The 20,247-nt window shown below is 42.8% G+C and overlaps 2 protein-coding genes across 5 annotated transcripts in view; both read left to right on the top strand.

The window, feature by feature from the left end:
* The first annotated feature begins 5,014 nt into the window (after positions 1–5,014).
* LOC136940322 (putative nuclease HARBI1) lies at positions 5,015–8,731 on the top strand. 3 transcript variants are annotated; one of them, XM_067232408.1, is made up of 13 exons: positions 5,015–5,393; positions 5,675–5,745; positions 5,833–6,009; positions 6,100–6,161; positions 6,244–6,330; positions 6,418–6,459; positions 6,528–6,701; positions 6,781–6,803; positions 7,150–7,194; positions 7,300–7,469; positions 7,539–7,654; positions 7,751–7,862; positions 7,957–8,731. In XM_067232408.1, exons 1-13 carry the CDS (start codon positions 5,236–5,238, stop codon positions 8,325–8,327), a joined length of 1,608 nt encoding a protein of 535 aa, XP_067088509.1. In that variant the 5' UTR covers positions 5,015–5,235; the 3' UTR covers positions 8,328–8,731. The 3 variants fall into 3 exon arrangements, with proteins under 3 accessions (XP_067088509.1, XP_067088507.1, XP_067088506.1); XM_067232406.1 differs by having other exon boundaries at positions 7,150–7,469; positions 7,563–7,654; XM_067232405.1 differs by having other exon boundaries at positions 7,150–7,469.
* Positions 8,732–12,844: 4,113 nt separating this feature from the next.
* abat (4-aminobutyrate aminotransferase) overlaps positions 12,845–20,247 on the top strand; it is an 85,400-nt gene continuing 77,997 nt past the window's right edge. For both annotated transcript variants that reach the window (XM_067232410.1, XM_067232409.1), the window contains exons 1-2: positions 12,845–12,909; positions 13,836–13,895. The gene's annotated coding sequence lies outside the window, so the exon portion shown is untranslated. The remainder of the gene's footprint in view (positions 12,910–13,835; positions 13,896–20,247) is intronic.

The following is a 20,247-nucleotide window of genomic DNA, read 5'->3' as shown; positions in this document are numbered from 1 at the left end:
TGGTTTAGTGTGGTAGGTATTATTACTCTTAACCCCCATAGAACACAATCTGCTTCTCCACTAAGTTCCTCACGTCTGTTCCAGTATGGTTTCAATTCATCATCAAACATATGTTTAGGCCAACCACTCTGTGTTAAATGTCTCACTCTGGTAAGTATCTTGTCTTTATCTGTCTCTTTCTTTATGTCTTTGGCTGACACAGGAATTGACTCTAACCATGACACTCTGAATTCAGGGTTGCTTAGTGGTGCCTCTTTCTGTAATGGTAATCTTGATAACCCATCTGCATTGGCATGTTCTAATGATACTTTGTAGACTATGGCATACTGATAAGCTGACAATAATAGAGCCCATCTCTGAAGACGTGCAGCAGCTAATGCTGGCACTCCTGTCGTTGGTCCCAGAATCTTAACAAGTGGCTTATGATCGGTGACCAACAGAAATTTCCGGCCATATAGGTAATCTCTGAATTTCTGAACACCAAATATGATACCTAAAGCCTCCTTCTCAATTTGTGAGAAATGTATCTCTGTTTTGCTCAAGGTACGTGTGTGCTATCACTGCCCCTAAGCCATATGCACTAGCATCACAGGCCAACAATATTTGTAATTCAAGATCAAAATGTGTCAGAATAGTTGAAGATGACAACTGTGCTTTCGCCTTCTGAAAGGCTGCTTGACAACTAGTGGACCAGCTCCATGGGCTATTTTTCTGGAGCAACACTGTCATCAGTTGTATGATGGTGGACAGGTTCTCAATGAATTTCCCATAGTATGTCAATAACGCTAAGAAAGCACGAAGCTCAGTGACATTCTTTGGAACTGGAGCATTGGCTATTGCTTCCACTTTCTCTTGGATAGAGTGTAACCCTTCTCTGTCAATTTTGTGCCCCAAGTATGTTACATTTGATTGGCAGAAGCTGCATTTGTCACGGTTTACCCTAATACCTCTCTCTTGCAAACGCTTTAACACCTGTTCCACATTTTCCCAATGTTCACTTTCAGACTTCCCCGTTATCAAATTGTCGTCTAGGTAGCAGACAACACTTGGAAGGCCTTGAAGTATCTGATCCATAATACGCTGAAATATGGCTGGTGATCTGGCGATGCCATAGGGTAACCTATTCATCTGATACAGCCCTATTGGTGTGTTAATGGTAAAATACTGCTTAGATTCATCATCTAGCTCTACCTGCTGGTAAGATTCAGTAAGATCTAGCTTAGTGAAGTATTTTCCACCAGCTAACTTGGCAAACAGATCCTGTGTTTTAGGCAGAGGGTATTTGTCTACGTCTAACCATGGATTTATGGTTACCTTGTAGTCACCACAAATTCTGACCTCCATTAGTTTTTGGAACACAATTGGAGTAGCCCATTCACTATATTCTACAGGACTACAGACTCCTTTCTCTGGTAGTTTGTCTAACTGCTTGTCAACATCTGCACTCAAAGCATACGCTACTGACCTAGTCTTACAGAATTTTGGCTGAGCATTCTCCATGACTCACAGTTTTGCTTTTACCCCTGAGATAACACCTGGATCAGCATTGAACACTTGAGAGTATTTCTCACATAATTCTGTCAGTGGATCTGCTACTGGTACATGGTTCACTCTTGACAAGTGTAAGTACTGAATCCAATTCCTACCCATTAGAGTTGGACCACTTCCCTTTGACACTAACAAAGTTAGCTTTTCTGTCTGATTTCTACATTGTGCTGTCACTTGGAATTCACTCAGTAACACAATTGGCTCTGAAGAGCATGTTTTCAGACTAACATCACATGGTTGCAGCTTACACTTATTAAACCTTCGCTTCTCTGAAATTATGCTCATGGCTGCACCTGTGTCTACTTCCATTTTACGACGTAGTGGGTCCCTTGCTCGGCTGTGGCGCTTTTCGCAGCGACGGAAGGAGTTTCCTTGACTGTAGGTCTCTCTCTGCGATGCGTTCCTACAGGCCCGTTCCAGGTGTCCCTTCTTATTGCAGGCCCTGCACTGGAAATCCTTGTACTTGCAGTTGGCAGCAGAATGTCCTTCTCGCTGGCATCACAACGAGAGTGAGCTTTCCATTTTCTGCAGCTCACACTGTCTGTTCTCAGCGGTGTGTGCTGGAATGTTTTCAAACTGCTCGTTGTCGACTCAAAATTGTTCACAACGTCCTTCACTTTTTCCCATTTGAGCTTTTCTCCATAAGCAGCACTCAACAACTTAATTCTCAGCTCCTTACTGCTGATTCCATAAACTAATTGATCCCGCAACTGCTCTTCGAGCGTCGCGCCAAATTCACAAGTGGCGGCAAGTCCTTTTAGTGCAGCAACATATTCTGACAAAGACTCCATTTTGTTACTTTCATGCAAGGAAAGTATAACGCTCACTTAACACGTTCTTCTTTGGCACATGAAATTCCCTTAGAGCTTTTAGAATGTCATTATATGTAGATTCAGACAGCTTTTTCGGAGCTAGCAAGTCTCTCAGTAATGAAAAAGTCTTTGCACCTACCACAGATAAGAAAACGGTCCTTCGTTTTTCTTGTTCAATTCCGTTGGCTTCCACAAACTGTGCAAAACGTTGCTCATACGTTTCAAAACTTTCGCTGCTCTCGTAGAAGCACAAGCCCGTCTCACTGCTAAAGACAGCCATCTCTGGTTCACTTGCTAGTTTCCTTTTGTCGACGTTAGCATCTTCGTTCAGCTTCAAACAAAAATGTGGTTAAGAAATCCACTCCTCGTCGCCAGTTTGTTGTGTCCGGGTGGGGGCATGCATTACAGAAGAGGCGTTGGAGATGCCATCAATGTAACTGGTATTTATTAACTAATTACAGGTAACCCTGGCTCATCAGGAGCGCAAACAAAGCTTCCAACATTTGCAAAACAATGGCATTTCGGCATCAGATGATGCAGTGCTACAGTTTCTTGTCTGGTTCTGTGCTAAGCCACAATGCTGAAGTTGGTACCTTCTTGGCCACCTTAGACAGATTTCAAGAAATCCTAAGTGGTCTAACTGGTATTCCCCAGATGACAGTTTCTACATCTCCCTGCGCTATAAAATCTTTTACACTTCATCAGCTGAACTGTCACTAAGTGCGTCTATACACAGGGTATCCGCAGGGTCTTAAGTATTAAAAGTTGATAAATCCATTTTGGGAAAATTAAGGCCCTTAAAAGATAATAAAAAGTCTTAATCACAATTTTATGAGGTATTACATTTTGTTCAAGCTTTGTCCAAAGAGTTTGACTCCAAAACGTATGCATGAATATATTTATTTTCCTACCCATGACTATTATAAACAATGACGTGCTCAGATCAGCAAGTCACATATTTTGTGAAATGCACGGTTAGGTGATGTGTCGCCCTCCACACACGTCGCGAAACAGACTCCGAAATGGGGAAATGTAAATTTGCGGACTCCTGGTTGGAGAACGATGAGTTTATACAATGGCTGAAGCCTGTCGCTGAAAACAACTGTGAGGCTTACTGTACATATTGTGAAAAGAAGATTAGCGTAGCCTCGATGGGCATCAACGCTGTCAAGTCCCACATGCACGGTGCTAGCCACAAGGCCGCCGTTGGCCGCAGAGAGAGCCGCAGCTGTCCATCACTTCTGTGCTCCACCAGCGACACCACTACCCAACAAGACAGCTGAACTTGTCAAAACAGCTATCACAGCGTCCACTGCCCCAATCGTCTGCCGACATCAGGGTGGCTATGGGCGGTACATCAACGATGCACGCGGAGGATAATCTGGTGTCTCAATACTGCGGCAGTAGCGGAGTGGCCATTGGGAGAATCGGGAGAATTCCCGGTGGGCCTCTCTGCCCGCTCATAAATTGGACCTGCTTTCTCTTTTTTTCACACACCGAATTTACGCGCAAATTGCAAAACAAATACGCCTGAAGTGGCCGCAAAAGCGTTAGTACATGAGGCCCTGATTGTGTAGCTTACCAAAGCACTAAAACATGTGTGAAATGTTTTCAAACTTGTCTATAACTGTTCAGACACAACAATCAAAAATCCTTGATCATAGAAATTTTACTTTGGAAGGCAAAAAACAGTTTTTGGAACTTAAATGTGCTTACATGCAATGAGGCTCTCTTCTTTGCAAGATGAGTAAAATGGCTGATTCTTCAAAAATGTGTGGTCACATCAGAATCAGACCAATGTCTTCTATGGTTCCCTAGAAACAGGCACAACTTCCCCACTGGCACATATCACCCCACTCTCCCCTATGCCCTGGAAAAGAGCATCAATTCAAGAGAAGCAGTGTACTCACTCACCATAGAGTCCATAGAGTACACCTGGAATTCTCTTGAGATCTGTTTTAGGGCCTCTTGAGTAGTGATGACCATCCTATGGGCAGATCGGATGTCCATCCCTCCAGTCTGCAGGTACTGTGACAGTGGAAATGTAAGCTCAAATATAGACTAAAGGAATAGCTGAGCTGTAAGAATTGTCGCATATCTGATACCCTTTTCCACCGACGCGTTTTGGGTGCTGGTTCGGAGCCGGTGCTTAATCTCGAACCAGTTCTTTCTCTTTCGACAGCCTGAGAACTGCCTCCGCACCAGGGAAAGTGGTTCGCAACGGCCACCACTTCGAAGCTGGGCTAGTGTGGGAACCAAGTAAGAACCGTTTGGGGCGGGGTTACCGTGACCATTGCTCTAAGTTTTTACAATTCATATTTCAGCCAAACGGTACTTATAAATCAGCATCTGAATTCAAATGTAACGAGAAGTGGGCTGTGTAGTTGCTGAAAATGTGCTTATTTTTATGAAACTGCTCATTTGTAAATTTGCTCCGACTTTTCGATAACCTAGCTAGCATCGCAGTGCAGAGCAGAAACTAGTTGCTGCATTTTATCATACTCCTATCAAATGAGTGAAATGACAAACACAAATGTTATGAGCTATTGAGCCTATATTTAACACAAATGTAATACACAAGCACTACACAGCAAAAGTTTGTAACATGTTGCGCTGATAATGCCAATGTTGTCATACTGCTGCGAGTCCAGGGGCCTGTTGCACAAAAGTAGAATTAAGACATCCGGGATAAATGACTCAGCTGAGCTCAATGAAGCCAAAACATGTGCGTCCAGGCTTAATTGGTTGCACAAAGACCAAGCCAGGATGAGCAGACACGGATTCATTAAGCCAGGTGAAACCAATCCTGGATAGGTGCGCGCTCACGGCTCACTCAAATAGACCCCGCCACAGATCACAGATTAACTGATTTACCATGGCAACTAGAGCCGCGTACTTTTCCCCGTCGGAAGCACAAATCCTCATGGAGGCATACGAGGAGGTAAAAGATATAATTAAGAAGAAAGGCAACACCGCCACAGTGATAAAGCAAAGAGAAAAAGCGTGGCAAAGTATTGCAGACCGCCTGAATGCGTAAGTAGTGCACAATTACATACTCACCGCTCCGCTGAAACATCACAATTACAATTCAAATATTTAATTCACATATCCAAAAATGCAGTTGTACTGTAATTATGAAACGGTTAAATTTTTTATTGAAATGCACTGCAGATATGAGTGAAATTGTGTAAAGTAACTCCATCACACTGTATAAAGCTATGATAAATTTTTTGATATTTTTACTGAAAACAAGACAAAAATACCAAGTAATTTTTTGCAGTGTGACTCCATTAAATATGTGTGTGTGTGTGTAGATTAAACATGAACGGGCCAAAACGGACATGGCAGCAGGTCAAAATCAAATACAAGAACATTCTGCAGAATGGTATGGTCCCTGACTAATATTTAACAAAGCACAAGCATATATTGTACCCAGAAGGTGCCTGCTCACACATTGTCTGTACTGTTTTAGCAGTGAAAAAGAATACCCACAGACAAGGCACGGGTGGTGGGTCACCAAAGGCTGACCTTACCCCAGCAGAGGACATGGCCTTGGAGCTAAATAAAGGCAGGCCCGTCTTAGAGGGGATCCCTGGGGGGAAAGAGACGAGCATAGGTTCCTCCCAAGATGCCACCCGCTTCATTCAAGGTATGTCCTTCCATCTCTACATGGGATACAACCACATTCATATTGAATCAATTTGGACTGTCTGACTTTGGTTTACCTATTGCCTTGCAGTGTCTGGCAGCACTGTGTTCCTGTTAGAGCCACCAGCACAAGCACCAGACGATGCTGATCCAGTGAGTACTCCATCAAAGGCATACTGTAGGCCTGGCATGTCTTGTCTACTAGCTTCAATATGAATCCGATTAAATGTGATAGGGTGAAGGCCCCAGTGCAGCAGCAACAGCACATGATGGAGACGATGATGAGGAGGAGACCATCTCTCTGGATTCCAGAAGGCATGAGGTATCATGTTAAGACTGTGAAAGTACTATTTACTCTACAATGGTGAGGAGTCCTCATCAAAATCAAAAAATCTAATTTCTTTTACAGGACCCAGATGCTATACAGTGGGAAAACCAGCCTGGCAACATAGTGCGTATTAATAAAAGGACACCACATCCTGCCAAATTCCAGCTGCGCTAATTGTATTGTGTTCACAGAGCTCACAAGCTATCAGAAAGTTGTATGGCAACCACCTCCGGCGCCAAATAGAACTGGCAGACATAGACATTCAGTACAAGAAGAAAAAGATGGAAAATCTTGCACTGGAGTCCGAAATAAAAAAGAGGACAATTAGGAAACTGGACCTTGAAATAAAAAAACTTGAGAGGGAGGTGAGATATGCCTTCAATGTACACTGTATGCTAACTGTAACACAAATGTATTAATCATTATTTTTCTTTCCTCCCCCAGCTCCAAGAAGATGACACAGCTGAAAATAAAAATTAGGTATATTCTCGTAAAGTCAAGTGAGCCATGACATATGAGCTCTTATTGTGAGCACACAGGACGGTGGCATCTTTCTAAGGTTTTTTTTATTTTCCCAGCAATCAGTACAACCAAGTCATCGTTATAAGGCATCGCCCTCTTTTGCCCACCCCCCCAGCACCAGGTGTGGCCACTAGCCTATATGAAGGCCCAAAATTGTGTGTTCCTTTCTGCTCTGACAATGGCATGCCCATTCGTGCGAGATGTGGTGGATGAAGAAGCACTTGTGCTGAGGAGAGCCTTCAGGCGAGAAAGGGTCTTCAGGGACCGGTTGGACCCACTGGCCTTCCCTGATGACCATCTATATGAAAGATACAGGTTTTCTGCAGATGGCATCAGGTATCTATGCAGACTACTGGGTCCCAGGATTAAGCACCGCACTGCACGGAGCCATGCACTGAGTGTGGAGCAAATGGTTTGTGTGGCCTTGCGCTTTTTTGCTAGTGGAGCCTTCCTGTACTCAGTGGGGGATGCAGAACAGCTGAACAAGGCCACAATTTGCCGCACAATAAGGAGTGTGTGTCTGGCTATCAAAGCATTAGCAGATGTCTTCATCTCCTTCCCTGGCCACAGAAGACTCTGTGACATCAAAGAGGAGTTCTATAGGATTGCAGGTAAGAGGATCTACAAATTACAGGACAACTGTTAACACATAGTAGGATACTCATTACTTTGTGTGACAGGTTTCCCCAATGTCATTGGTGCAGTGGACTGCACACACATAAGGATAAAAGCCCCCTCAGGTGCCCATGAGGCCGATTTTGTGAATAGGAAATCCTTTCACAGCATTAATGTTCAGGTGAACATAACTTTTTGATATTGTCCATTGACGAACACTCTGCATTGCCAGTGATGTGCATTGATTGGTGTAATATTCCTCATCTTATGATTTCAGATGGTCTGCAATGCTGACTGTGTGATCAGCAATGTTGTGGCAAAATGGCCTGGCTCAGTCCATGACTCCAGAATCTTTCGGGCCTCTGAAATCTATCAGTGCCTATCACAAGGTAAGCCACACAACCCCTATTTATAACCATCATGGCTGTGTCAAGAATATCACTGTGTTTATGAGGTAGTAATGATGAGATTTTGTGTTGACAGGTGAATTCTCTGGTGTGTTGCTGGGAGACAGGGGGTATGGCTGCCAGCCTTTTCTCCTGACACCTTTCACAGACCCCCAGGAAGCACAGCAGGCCTACAACCATGCCCATGCCAGGACCAGGGCCAGAGTTGAAATGACCTTTGGCCTCCTGAAGGCACGCTTTCACTGCCTTCACAAATTAAGGGTCAGCCCTGTTAGGGCATGTGATATTACTGTGGCTTGTGCTGTCCTCCACAATGTGGCCTGCCTGAGGAAGGAGAGGGCCCCCAGAGTGCCACCAGCCATGGACTGGGACAATCCGGCAATCTTCCCTGATGACGACAGTGGTCGGCTGCTGAGGGACCAATATGTGTTGAATTATTTTAGTTAGTATGTGTGCTTTCAATTTTGGTTAAATATGTCCTGCGGTGGCAGAGGAATTTGGGTTTTTTTGGGTTCGTTTTTTTACGAATTTGGCCTCTTATGATGTTTGTGCGGTATACTGTGTGTAATACAAGGCTGCAGGGAGGCTACTGCATCCATTCATTTGTCTGTTCAGTTGATGTGTATGGATTTGTCCTGCATTTATTTTAGTGTGCAGACATGCAGGGTGTGTTATATACAGACCTTTGAATGTGTATGTATCATTTTGTATAATATGCTTGGATTCTGTGCTTTCCATCTTGTAGAGTCACTGTGACTTCAGTTTCGAAAGGAGCTGATGGTTTACCTGCTTTGTTTTGTCCTTATTCAATAAAGGAACATAATGTTACACATTGTGTTTTTATATTCATATGGAATGTGTATTTGTTTATATGACAGAGTACTAGGGCCACACTGAAGAAAAAGGATAAAGTCATAAATTTATGAGGCTGGTTCTTTCTGCAGAAAAGCTACATATTGTTTTTACAGTTTTGATACTTATGACAATGTGATACTTAATATTCTGGCACATCAGCATGTCTTTGTTTATGAAACCATACTGAAGTACAATTTCACGAAATGCCCCACATCTGTCATTTTAACAACTGTCCTCCTTTAAAACAACTGGTTACAATATTATGACTTGTGTTTTTTTCCCCTCTGTGGCCCTAATATTCTATCATTTTATATATAGCCTTATAGTCTATGGGAAACTGTAAATTATCTAATGATAGCAACATCATCTAAAAATCATTTTTTATCCAAAATCATTGAAATTAATGATCACAAACGTTTAAATAATGACAGTGGGTCTAGTTATATGTGATAACAATGTATAGTGAGCAGTGAAATAACTATTGGTTTCCATTTGTGGTGACTGCTGACTGACATTAGGGATGAGATTAAATAGATCCTGGAATTTAGCCTGGTCTGGAGCAGGCTAGCTCCACAGAATAAATCTCCATGGTAATTTATACCATAACATATCCTCCTGCCCCCTATCCATCTTTAGTGCAACCGGATTACGGATCAATTGAGCCAGGATCACCAAGATATCCTGGCTTAATCCCTTATCCTAGTTTTGTGCAACAGGCCCCAGGGTATTGCGCAAAGCCAAGAAAACACGCATCTCAACCTCGCGTTCTTTGGATTGATAAACAGCCTTTAGACGGGCTCTGCTTTGTGTTTGGCGCTGCCATGCTAGCGTTGCTGGGAAAGATGAGACGTATACAGTGACGTAATGACGTGGCTCTGTGGTGGCCCTCTAGCCTGTGGAAAAGCAAACCGGTTCTTAGAAGGCTCGTAAATTGAACCAGCTCCGAACCGGCTCTTGCACCAGCTCCGAACTAATTCCCGGTTCACTTTGGTGGAAAGAGGGCAAGTGTAAGTCTTCTTTGTATACTCTGGCTTTGGTGCGTACATTTCCTTTTGTTGTCTTCTGTTCCTGTCTTGGGGTTTGCCAAATTCTCCAAATACTTTCTTCAAGGCATCGTGCTTCGTCCACCATCGTGTCTTTCCAATTGGAGCAATGCGTCTGTGCCTCTCGTCATGACTCTCCCTCTCCCACAGGCTCACTCTTTGATATGACTCCCTGATGAACACTGCGGTGTCATTGAGGAGATCAAACAGTGACCCACTCTCAATCACTATCTGAGTGGTTTCACCCAATACAAGGTTGAGGACATGCGCATAGCGCCACACATGCACATGGTTGGGGAACTGTAATGTGAGCAACGCAGAGAAGCCTCTGTACTGTCCCTGCATGTTTGAAGCCCCATCTGTGGAATTTCCTATGCACAGGCTTATGTCCAATTTCAAATGCTCAAGGACCTCTGTAAGCAACTTCACAAAGGATGGATGCACTGCACCGGACCACTGCGACAAGCCTCTCATGGACCACATCAGTGACATATCTTAAAATCAATGAACATTGATCTTGCCCTGCTACGTCCTGAGTTGTGTCCAGCTACATGGAAAACATTCCTGCTTTATGGATCTCGAGGAGGTGTTTTCTTGAATTACGGTCCGGATTGCATCAATGACCGAGTTGATGGTTGTTTTGGACAGTAATGTAACAAATGAACCTCTGTCTCTTGACCCAGACTCTTTCAAACACACATCGTACTTTCCAAGCAATATTATTAGCTCCAAAAAATTGCCATGGTCTATACTATCAATATTGAGGTTGTATGCAGCCTCATTGTCCACATGTCTGTAACTCAGGCCTCTCTCACCTAAAACCTTGACAACCTCCACTACCCATTCCAAAACCTGGCATCTCTTCCTCACCTGGGGTCCGTTTTTCGTACGTCGCTTATTCACATCCGAGATCAAATGACACATCCAAAATGACATCATCTTGCTAATCATGATCTGGCTAATTGGGTTCTTCGAACACCCTTGTTGTTTATGATTAGTATAGCTGGACTGAGTTATGTGTTGGTCTAAAAGGGGGTATGTATCGATAGTAGAAACCTTGATCAGCCACGCTGCTATTGGCTGCTCAGTTCTTTATGGGCCGGCTTATTATAGCTTACTGAAGAAGCCGTGTTTTCACTGATCCACGACCTAGAATAGTCTAGGTCAGGGGTGGACAACCCTGGTCCTCGAGAGCCGCTGTCCTGCATGTTTTAGATGTTTCCCTGCTCCAGCACACCTGTTTCAAATGAATGGGTTGTTTTCAAGCTCTGTGGAAGCCGGGTAATGACCATCCATGACCATTCATGACCATTCATTTCCAAGGAAATGAATGGTCATTACCCGCTGTAGGTGCTGAAAACAATTCACCGCCAGAAAAGTAGGTGGAGCAACGCTGCCACATGACGTCTTTGTGTGTGGAACCAATTGCGGACCAATCACAGCCAAGGGGTATCTGTAAAATTACGGACTAGCGGACGGATAGTCAGGAAAATCAGGAGGTGCACGTAGAGCTCTCCGAGGGGCTCAGAGAGGGCGTTCCACATCGGAAAGGGCGTTCCCTGTGTCCGTCTCCGTGAAAACGGAGTAGTGTAATTCGGCCTTTAGCTCCAGCTCACACTTTCGTAAGTGGTTGTCGCAAAGTATGACGTGTACAGCTAGTTGCAAGCGTGCACGAGTTTCTAGGAACAAACTTCTGAGTATGGGCTAGCAAACACTGCCTTACTGGCTAACCTCATGCGTTGCATAGCATTCTAAATTTCATGGAAATCAAAATGCAGCTCATTAATCTTCGTGCAAACCAAAATACTAAATAAACCAACAAAAAAAAAGATACAGCACTGGCATAGCACACTGAATGATCGTATAGTTTGAACATAAACAATTTTGAACACTTGCAATATATACATACACATTCTTAAACATGTATATTTTGTACAAACCACATACCTGCATTCACTATAAAACATTCATTCCATAAGATATTTGCTGCAAACGCGACTGCATACAAGTCTGAAAAAGCATAAAACCAAGCATAAAACCAAACTCAGGACAATGCTCTCCATAACGCACAGCGCAGTGTGGTAGCCGCCAAAATATACTTTCTCGGTTACAACCTTTACAAATCACTTTCTATCGTTGGTTTTCAAGAGCATCAGTTAGTGTAACCAGGGCTGCCAACTTTTCCAAAAACCTTGGAGTGAGATTTGGTATTTTAGGGGGCCAACCACAATTTTCCTACAATTTTCCTGCAAAGCACCCGATACGACCCGATACAGACCCCCCCCCCCCCAAACCCCCCCGTAATTCGCACCCTGCTTAGTAAGCGTATGGTTTTAAAATATTTTCTAACATACGTCGCCGCGACGTCACCGCCAGTAGACGTTCCTTCCATGCCGTCGCCGTCAAGTTGCCGCCAGTCTCTCGTTTGCAGTCCCATTCAAAAATCCACACGGTCAGGTGGCGAAGTATGGTGAGGCTGCTCCTTCTCCTGGTAAGCCTTAGAATTGTCCCTTTCCGCTTGCCATACACGACAATCTCCTTAGGCAGGTTCTCCATGTCTCTTTCCGTTGGCCATACATGGCAAGCCACTGTTCTGCGCAAGACCGTACGAGCCAGAACTGGAAAGATGGCGCGGTCTGTTTCGCACTCTCGCTTGCCTCACTGCGCCACTGAGCACTTTCCATAGAAAAGATGATGGGGGTGCAATCTTTAAAGAGCCATATCTTTGTCTACTTATAATATGTCTATTGTTTCTAATCCAATCCCACCTCAATGCAAAACTAGATTTGATTGGGTTCATGGAAAACATACAAAGGCACTTGTAACCTGTATTCCCACACACCTACTGGGCCCTCAATTAATTGTGTGAGATGACTATCCTAAAAGGAAACTTACTGGAATCCTTCCACACTCCGTCTTTTCCCTTTTTGGTCAGCAGGGGGCGCCAGATGTGCATAACCAGACAGGTACCGGACAAGACTGTCTCCTTCCTTTACAGTTACACTGCTTAGTTACAAAATCACCTCTCACATTGTCTCTGTTACCGTCCGGCTCTGCATGCACTAACGTGTTTGCTTGGCAGTCGACCGAAAACTGAATTGGCGATAGAATATTTTTCAAACAAGCACAAGGTAAATTGGGTAGTGGAAATGATTCATGTTTTATTTTGTAAATTAATATTAAATGTACCTAATTCGTACAATGTAATGCGTGGGCGTATCAGACGATCCAGTTACATTGATTACTTCCTAAATAGTCGTCGAGAACATCAGTAGGAATGTGTAGCCCAGGCTATGCGTTGTGCAGTTAGGCTGGTGATGTAATACGAGTACAGAATGCCATATAGACAGCAATGCAGATAGCAGGAGCTAACTGGGTGGAACTGATTTGGTTCTAATCCAGAACACTTGATTCACATATTGGTGGTGTGGAACAATGTGTCAGCGGTAGCCGATGTAAAGGGGTTGGCGTAATGTTATCTTGCTAGCGCTCGTGCATGAGCACGGGATACCTTTGCCTATACCATATTGTCCACATAGCGCATGTAAGCCTACTGAGTTTGGTCTTATACATGTCATTTTATAAATCATACAATTGTTATTATATAAGACAAATAATAATAAGCCAAAAAGTGTTTTTCCAGTTTGACCGTGTACATTTTTTTTGACAGTTTACATTCTTCCGTTTTGCCTGTTTGCTAATGTCAGGAAATATGTGTAGGCCTACATCTCAAGAATAGACTGGTGCCGTTTCCACATTGAGCTGTTGATGCTGCCTGAATTTAATGAAGTCAGAGTACCTTTACATGTAGGCCTATTGCTGTCTTGAATCCTACTTTCAATGATTTGTAGGGAGCTGTGCTGAACTCATAAGCAGCGCAGACATTGGCCGTCGTTAGTTCCACTTCATTACTTCTCCTTCCCTCATTGGACGAGAGAGAGTTGGCCACATCCCTCCTTACATGATAGGCCTATAGTCCAAATACCGATCTATGAATTAAAGCACCAGGAGCACTCACCCTTCGATTTTTGACAATAGTTAAGCTTTTGTCTTTCAGACACCGTTTGTACCCTCGCTGACACGAGACTCCAGTGGTAGCCTACCGGTCGACACCTCGGTAAGTCCGGCATACAAATTGTAGCACTATCTATGATTCACTATATAGCCAACTTCACATCAACTACACGCACAGCAACATCAAACCATGTTCGCACTATAAACAATTTACCTGAGGGGTCCTACATGTCTTTAGACGGTAACTTAAAAAAATTGTTTTAATGTAAAATTGCCTTTAATTTAACGGTGTCTGCTTCATCGACGATGCGCCACACTAGTCAATTGACTTGTGTTGTCACTTCTGCAATATGGCGAATGGTGGTTTAATGCATGTTATTATACGAATACTTAAAACGATTCTCTGGCATAGTTTTTCATGTCTTAATGTATTTGCTGATATGTGACAAGGCAGATCTAGTCGGAACTGGAATTTTTACCCAAGACATTCTGTGCAGTCAATAGTTGTTGGGCGATATCTCTGCGCTATTTGCTAGCCTATCTGCCAACCGAGTTAATTAGTCTACCTTCTTTCGATACATTTTTTGTCGTGAGTATGCTGGCTTGATGCCATGCCATACATCAACCGCAAATGCAAAGTTTAAATATATTTGTCAATGACACTCGGGCAAACGTATAGGGCGGAAGAGGCGAAAACGGACATTCGTTGTGTAACTAGCTACTGCAAAAACGTATAGGCCTACCGGTGTAGCCCAAAACATTGAGTTCAAGTGAAGTTCATAACCTGTTTGAGAGGGGAAGGGGGACCAGATAAAACCCTACGTTCAAACAATGAGGTTTGGTTGATGCACAAAGCCATCAGGGCTTCTTACTGTGTTTTTAAAAGGTTGTGTTGGACCAAGAACCTTCTTTAGATCCTTAACTCAAATGTATGCAGGTCAACGTTACTGAATCCCTTGATCTCAGAAATGATGAGTTAGTGTGATTGTGATTATCTTCAGTAGTGGGTTGATCTCTCTCTCTCAGCCAATCTGGAGTCACCAAATGGAAACTACTCAAGCATAGCTGAACACACAAATACCCTGTCAACTGAATTCTAGAGCTTGTGGAGTTCCATTTTCTCACCTTGCAAATAAGACCTTTTTTGTGCTTTTAATGGTCTACGTGTACACGTGTAAAATTAGTGAACGGTTCTTGACTTGATTTGAAGTCAGCAGCTGGTTTCCTCAAGCTCTATGTTGAAAGTCCCTTGGAAGTAAAAATATATATCATGTATAACATAGAATACCCTACAGCTCATAATGAAAGACATTAGTCAACATTTCCAAACGTGTTCACAGAATGAAATTCAATGGAATAGATGTTCATCTCATCCTTGGACCTATCACTGCATTGCAAATTAATTTAAATTTAGCAACAAGCAAGGTTGGTGATTATGCCTGCTCTTGCTCATTCTCTCTTTCTCTACACTATTTTTGCATTCTGTCTCTTCTCTGGCTGTCTCATGTTTTCTTCCCTCCCTCTTTCCCTTCTCACAGCCTCACGAAAGCTCTGTTGTGAAATGGCTCCAGAGAGGCAGTGTGTTGGTGTTCATGGCTCCCACCCCATCCCCCTACTATAGGCCTGATTACACAATGCTGGCCTTGCTACTGTGGGAGTATACTCAACTCTTACTGTGAGATCCACCATAGAACCAAGTGAGAGGTCTTGTTGTTCCTCATGCTCTCCACTGCAAATTGGATTTCACGCCTGCCTGCACTGCCATTGCTCAGGTGTTTTGTCCACATTCAAGATTCGGAATCATCACATGTATTCAGTTGCACAAGTCAAGGGGTATGCCCCTGGGGGAAGTTGTGTGTGAGTTTTGTCACAAGGTCCCGTGAAAGTGGTGTGAACTGGTTTAAGATGAAAGGTTCTCTAATGCAAGAGGGGGGTATCCTTCCTTAATCTGGCTTGCATATCACAATGGTCTTGCTATCTGACAAAAATCAAACTATCACTGTACTATTATTGTTATTTTAGTAATTACTGAATGCAATGGTTTTAGCTCCTTAATCGGGTTACATGTAACTTAGTATACATTTTTACAAGTTTTACATATGTATTTGTGTTAAACGATTTACTCAGATCTGCTGGATGGATACTACAGAAATAGGACTGTACGAAAGGCCGTATATCAGCAGTGATTGTTAGAGTGCATGTCGGAGAATAGCACGGACACGCGCACCACTGCGGAAAAGAGAGAAAAAGAAAAAAGACCATGTAGAGACAGAAATGACATGCCTTTGTGTAAATAAGATAAATAACATAAGGCCATTTAGTTTGTTTAATAAAAGAGCAAGCTATAGACCTGTTTTATAAGAAAGGTAACCATAAATGACCTATTTTGCGCTATATATTAAAAAAAAGTGCGCCCCCCTAATATAATGGTAGGGGAAACACTGCATGCTTTAGAGTGGCCTACCTTAATCGATAGGCTAGGTCAGGGGTTCCCAAACTTTTCAGCCCACGGACCCCTAAAATAATGGTGCCAGTGACTCGCAACCCCTGCATCCACGGAGGTGGTTTACGTATACGTGGGAGTAAAAATAGGCCCTGGACTTTGATCCAGACCGGCCCACCAGAACCAGCCTCCGTATACGCCACCACAGCTAACCTGTTAATGCATGCACATTCTGTGTTTGATGTGATGCTAGTTTGGGAGCTCGATATGTAATACGACAAAAAAAAAAATTGCCTTTATTTGAGCGCAAAAGTTTTTGAGCTTTGTGTAAAATAAACATAGCCGTTTTTCAATTGGTAAAACCTTGTCTAGTGAAGGTATTTTTGTCTCTTAATTTTTCAGCCCAACCCTTACGTTTCTTAGCCTGGTTTTCCATCGTTATTCTTCTCCCGGTGCTCCCGATGGCCAGTCCGCTACTGCGGGGCTGTGTCCGCGGTGGTGGATTTTCAAGTCATATTATTTTTAATTCTCGTGCTGTCAGGGGGTGCTGCAGCACTCAGCAACCATAGTTCCCACGGCCATGGGTATTCCCTTTCCACTGACATCCAAAACTCAGCCAGTGTCTTGGCTGAGAACACTGCCTTTAACGTTCGGTCACAGTTCAACTAATGCGTCCTCCTGGTCGGATGTCAGATGGTTTGCCGTACTTGCAGAGAATGGACAATCAAAAGGCTGATGGCTTTTTTATTTGCATGCATTAATTTAACTACTATTTTTAACTTGTAATTTTTTTTCCTAAAATATGCTATTTGGGTGTGCGTTGCCTTCGGCAAGGGCACAACCTTTGTTCTCTCACATATATTATTATTCTTTCTTTTCCCACCCCTAAGCCTCAGTAAATATTTGGACTACATAGACAACGTAGGTGTCAAAAGTTTAGTCTTGCTAGCGATTGAGTTGCTTGTATTTTTATTTACGTTCCGTTGCACGGTTTAAGTTGAAATTAAGTTTTTGTGGCAAAAAGTGCCTTTTGTCAACAAAGGTTACTCAGTGCTAGCCTACGTCATAACGTCAGCACATGTTAGCAACGACGCATGGATACAACGTGCATAGATGTGCTGTTACACAGCGAGTATCGCATCGTGCCGTAGTGTACTAGCAGCACATGTAGGTTACATTTAAACAAATCAAGACTTGCATGGACAGTAAGTAATGTCACATTAAATAATGTATTTAAACTCAAGCTTGTGTGGTGCGTCGCTTTCTTCAATGCCACAGCCTAAACTTGATGTCAAAAGAAACGTTTTTCATTTCCGGCGCAGTCAAACAATCCCCTTAAGTTTGGCTAGCAAAAGCAGCTAGGCTAGCTTGCTCGTAGCACAATTTACTGAGGTCAGCTTCTCCACCGTGCAGGGCTCTAGTCTAAGATCAAATGGTCGTATTTGGCATTGTTACTGACAATAGTGATGGGGAAATCAAGGCTTTTCGAAACACCGATACAATTGAAACAATATAGCTGCAAGCAGCAATGAAATGGGCCAAGCAGCATTCGATATGGGAATTCAGTAGCTAAAGAAGCAAAGCAAAACTTTTAATTAAAAACATTTGCTTTTTTAAAATCGCATTATACTTTTCGGCAACGCGGTGACGCTACCCCGAAACTTTCGATTACCTTCACGGTGTTGCGCAAAAGACGTACACCGAGTTTTGTAACGATAAGTGTTTGGTAAATATGTCATTTTGAAACAAAATGCGCTGGCTGGATGTAACAGCGTTATATCTACAAAGCACAATTAATCCGCTTCTTCTTGACTATAAATCCCCTGACGTTATCGTTACCATTGTGATTATACTGCCAGACAGCTACTGTGGCGTACCTGGCTTCGCTAAACAGATAATCCTGTATCACGACATGCTTGACGACTGTGGCTGGAATCGATCTTACGACCTTGTGTTTCAAAGGAGCATGTCTTATCCCAGTGAGCTATTCTCGCTGCTGGGAAATTCTGTGTTCGGTTACTTTAATAAAAAAATTAAGCTGTTTCTCCCGTGGCGAGCTTTGTCAGACTTGACCCAAGTATAAACAGCTGTAATTCAGTCAGATTTTGACATATCAAGGTGATTGTGGTAGGAAGATGATTAGATGACATGCTCGCAATGACATTTCCAGTTTTGTCTCCATACAGTAAACCGTCGCAGAGACAAGGCCTCACGTCCGCTATGGCGTGCTCTTTGTCAAAATCGTTTGCGCGTAACTTGTGAATGGTTTGACTTTTCGATGCAATTTTGATAACTTTTTGTGTGCATGGTCTGAAGATGATCTCTTAGAATTTTCATGAAAATCGGAGCAACGGCCTAGGAGGAGTTTGAAAAAGTTGGCATTTCTTAAAATGCAAATCACGGAAAAACCTTCGGATTCCTTCCAATCGACGCAGACGATTCGAAGGAATCCGATGAACTATGGCGTCACTGTCGTTTAAGAAAAACGGTCTCATGGTTCAAAAGTTATGGGCGTAAACGCACCTCCAACTTTGACACCTTGGTGGCGCTATAGTTCTTCATGGATCGACATGAAACTTGGTGATAAATAGTCAGGAGACCGTTCCAAATCAGTGTGCCAAATTTCAAAACTTCGCACCAACCGCTGTGCATAATAATAATAATAATAATAATAATAATAATAATAATAATAATAAAACTAACAAAAACGATAGGTGGCCCCTAATTAGAGTTGCGGCCTTTGAAACGCTCAACCTTTACTCAACAGCGACATCTGCTGGCAGCTACGAGTATACCATAACTAAGTCTTATAGCTAATTGGGTGTGCTTTGCCTTCGGCAAGGGCACAACCTTTGTTCTCTCACATATATATATTTCTTTATTTTTATTGTTTATTTTCCCACCCCTAAGTCTCAGTCAATATTTGGACTATATAGACAACCTAGGTGTCAAATGTTTCGTCTTGGTAGCGATTGAGTTGCTTGTATTTCTATTTACGTTCCGTTGCACGGTTCAAGTAGAAATTAAGTTTTTGTGGTGAAAAGTGAAGCTAACGGTGGCTAACTTGCTAGCCACAGTCACTGACGCTACTAACGTCACTAACGTCACAAAAACTCGCCTGACTATCTTTAGCAGAACATTAGTTTAGCAGCTTGTTAACTTCTGGGAGATGGCTAGGCTAACTGCTTTACTGCAAGGCAGCTGCAGAAAAGCCACAAGCAAAGAGGCCTGGGTAATAACTAGTGATGGGGGAAACAAAGCTTTCCGAAGCAACGAGCTATTTGACACAATTGTGTCGAAAACAGTATCGCTTTTTCGAAGCGTTCGATACATCTTCTCTATAGGGACATCTGCTGGTCGAATTATGGTATGGCGACTGAATCGAGCGATGGAAGGAATCAAGTGACGTCAAGTCCTCGAGATGTCAGTCTCACAATCGCCATTGACAACTTGATAAATAAAGGTTATGTGACAAATGTGTCGATTTGTTAGTGTCAAAAATATGTTAGCATATATCTTGTTGTATTATAAACAACGTAACATCTTTGCTATTTTACATTCATAATATTTTTGTTCCTTTTTTTATAGCAATATTCTCAAGTATAGTTGTGTTCCGTAAGGCCTCGTGGTAAGAGCTCTGCCTTATAGACTGATCTTGCGAGTTCGAGTCTCGGGGACCTCGTTTTAGAGGAAGTATATTCTAAATGAATAACTTATTGTTTGATAATGTAGACTATCGGCTCAGGTTTTGGAACATGCTTTTGCAACTGGGAAAGGCCACATTTGAAGCTAAAACTAGAGAAGGATGTATGTGGTTGTGTACACCTACTTTCTCACTTCTCACATCTTTTATCTATCTCTGTGTCTATCTAGCTCTGGCAATCTGTATCTCTGGCTCTGTCAATGAATATATTCTATAGCGTCCGTAAATAGGCCTGTCTCCTCTCTATAATCTACGAATATTAGTGATTTCTGATGTCTTTTTAAGCGTTTGAATAAAACGCAGTTTGGC

This window comes from Osmerus mordax, chromosome 3, assembly GCF_038355195.1.
Source record: "Osmerus mordax isolate fOsmMor3 chromosome 3, fOsmMor3.pri, whole genome shotgun sequence".
Taxonomy (NCBI): domain Eukaryota; kingdom Metazoa; phylum Chordata; class Actinopteri; order Osmeriformes; family Osmeridae; genus Osmerus; species Osmerus mordax.
The sequence above is the reverse complement of the archived record's forward strand: the minus strand, read 5'-3'. Positions and strand labels throughout refer to the sequence as shown.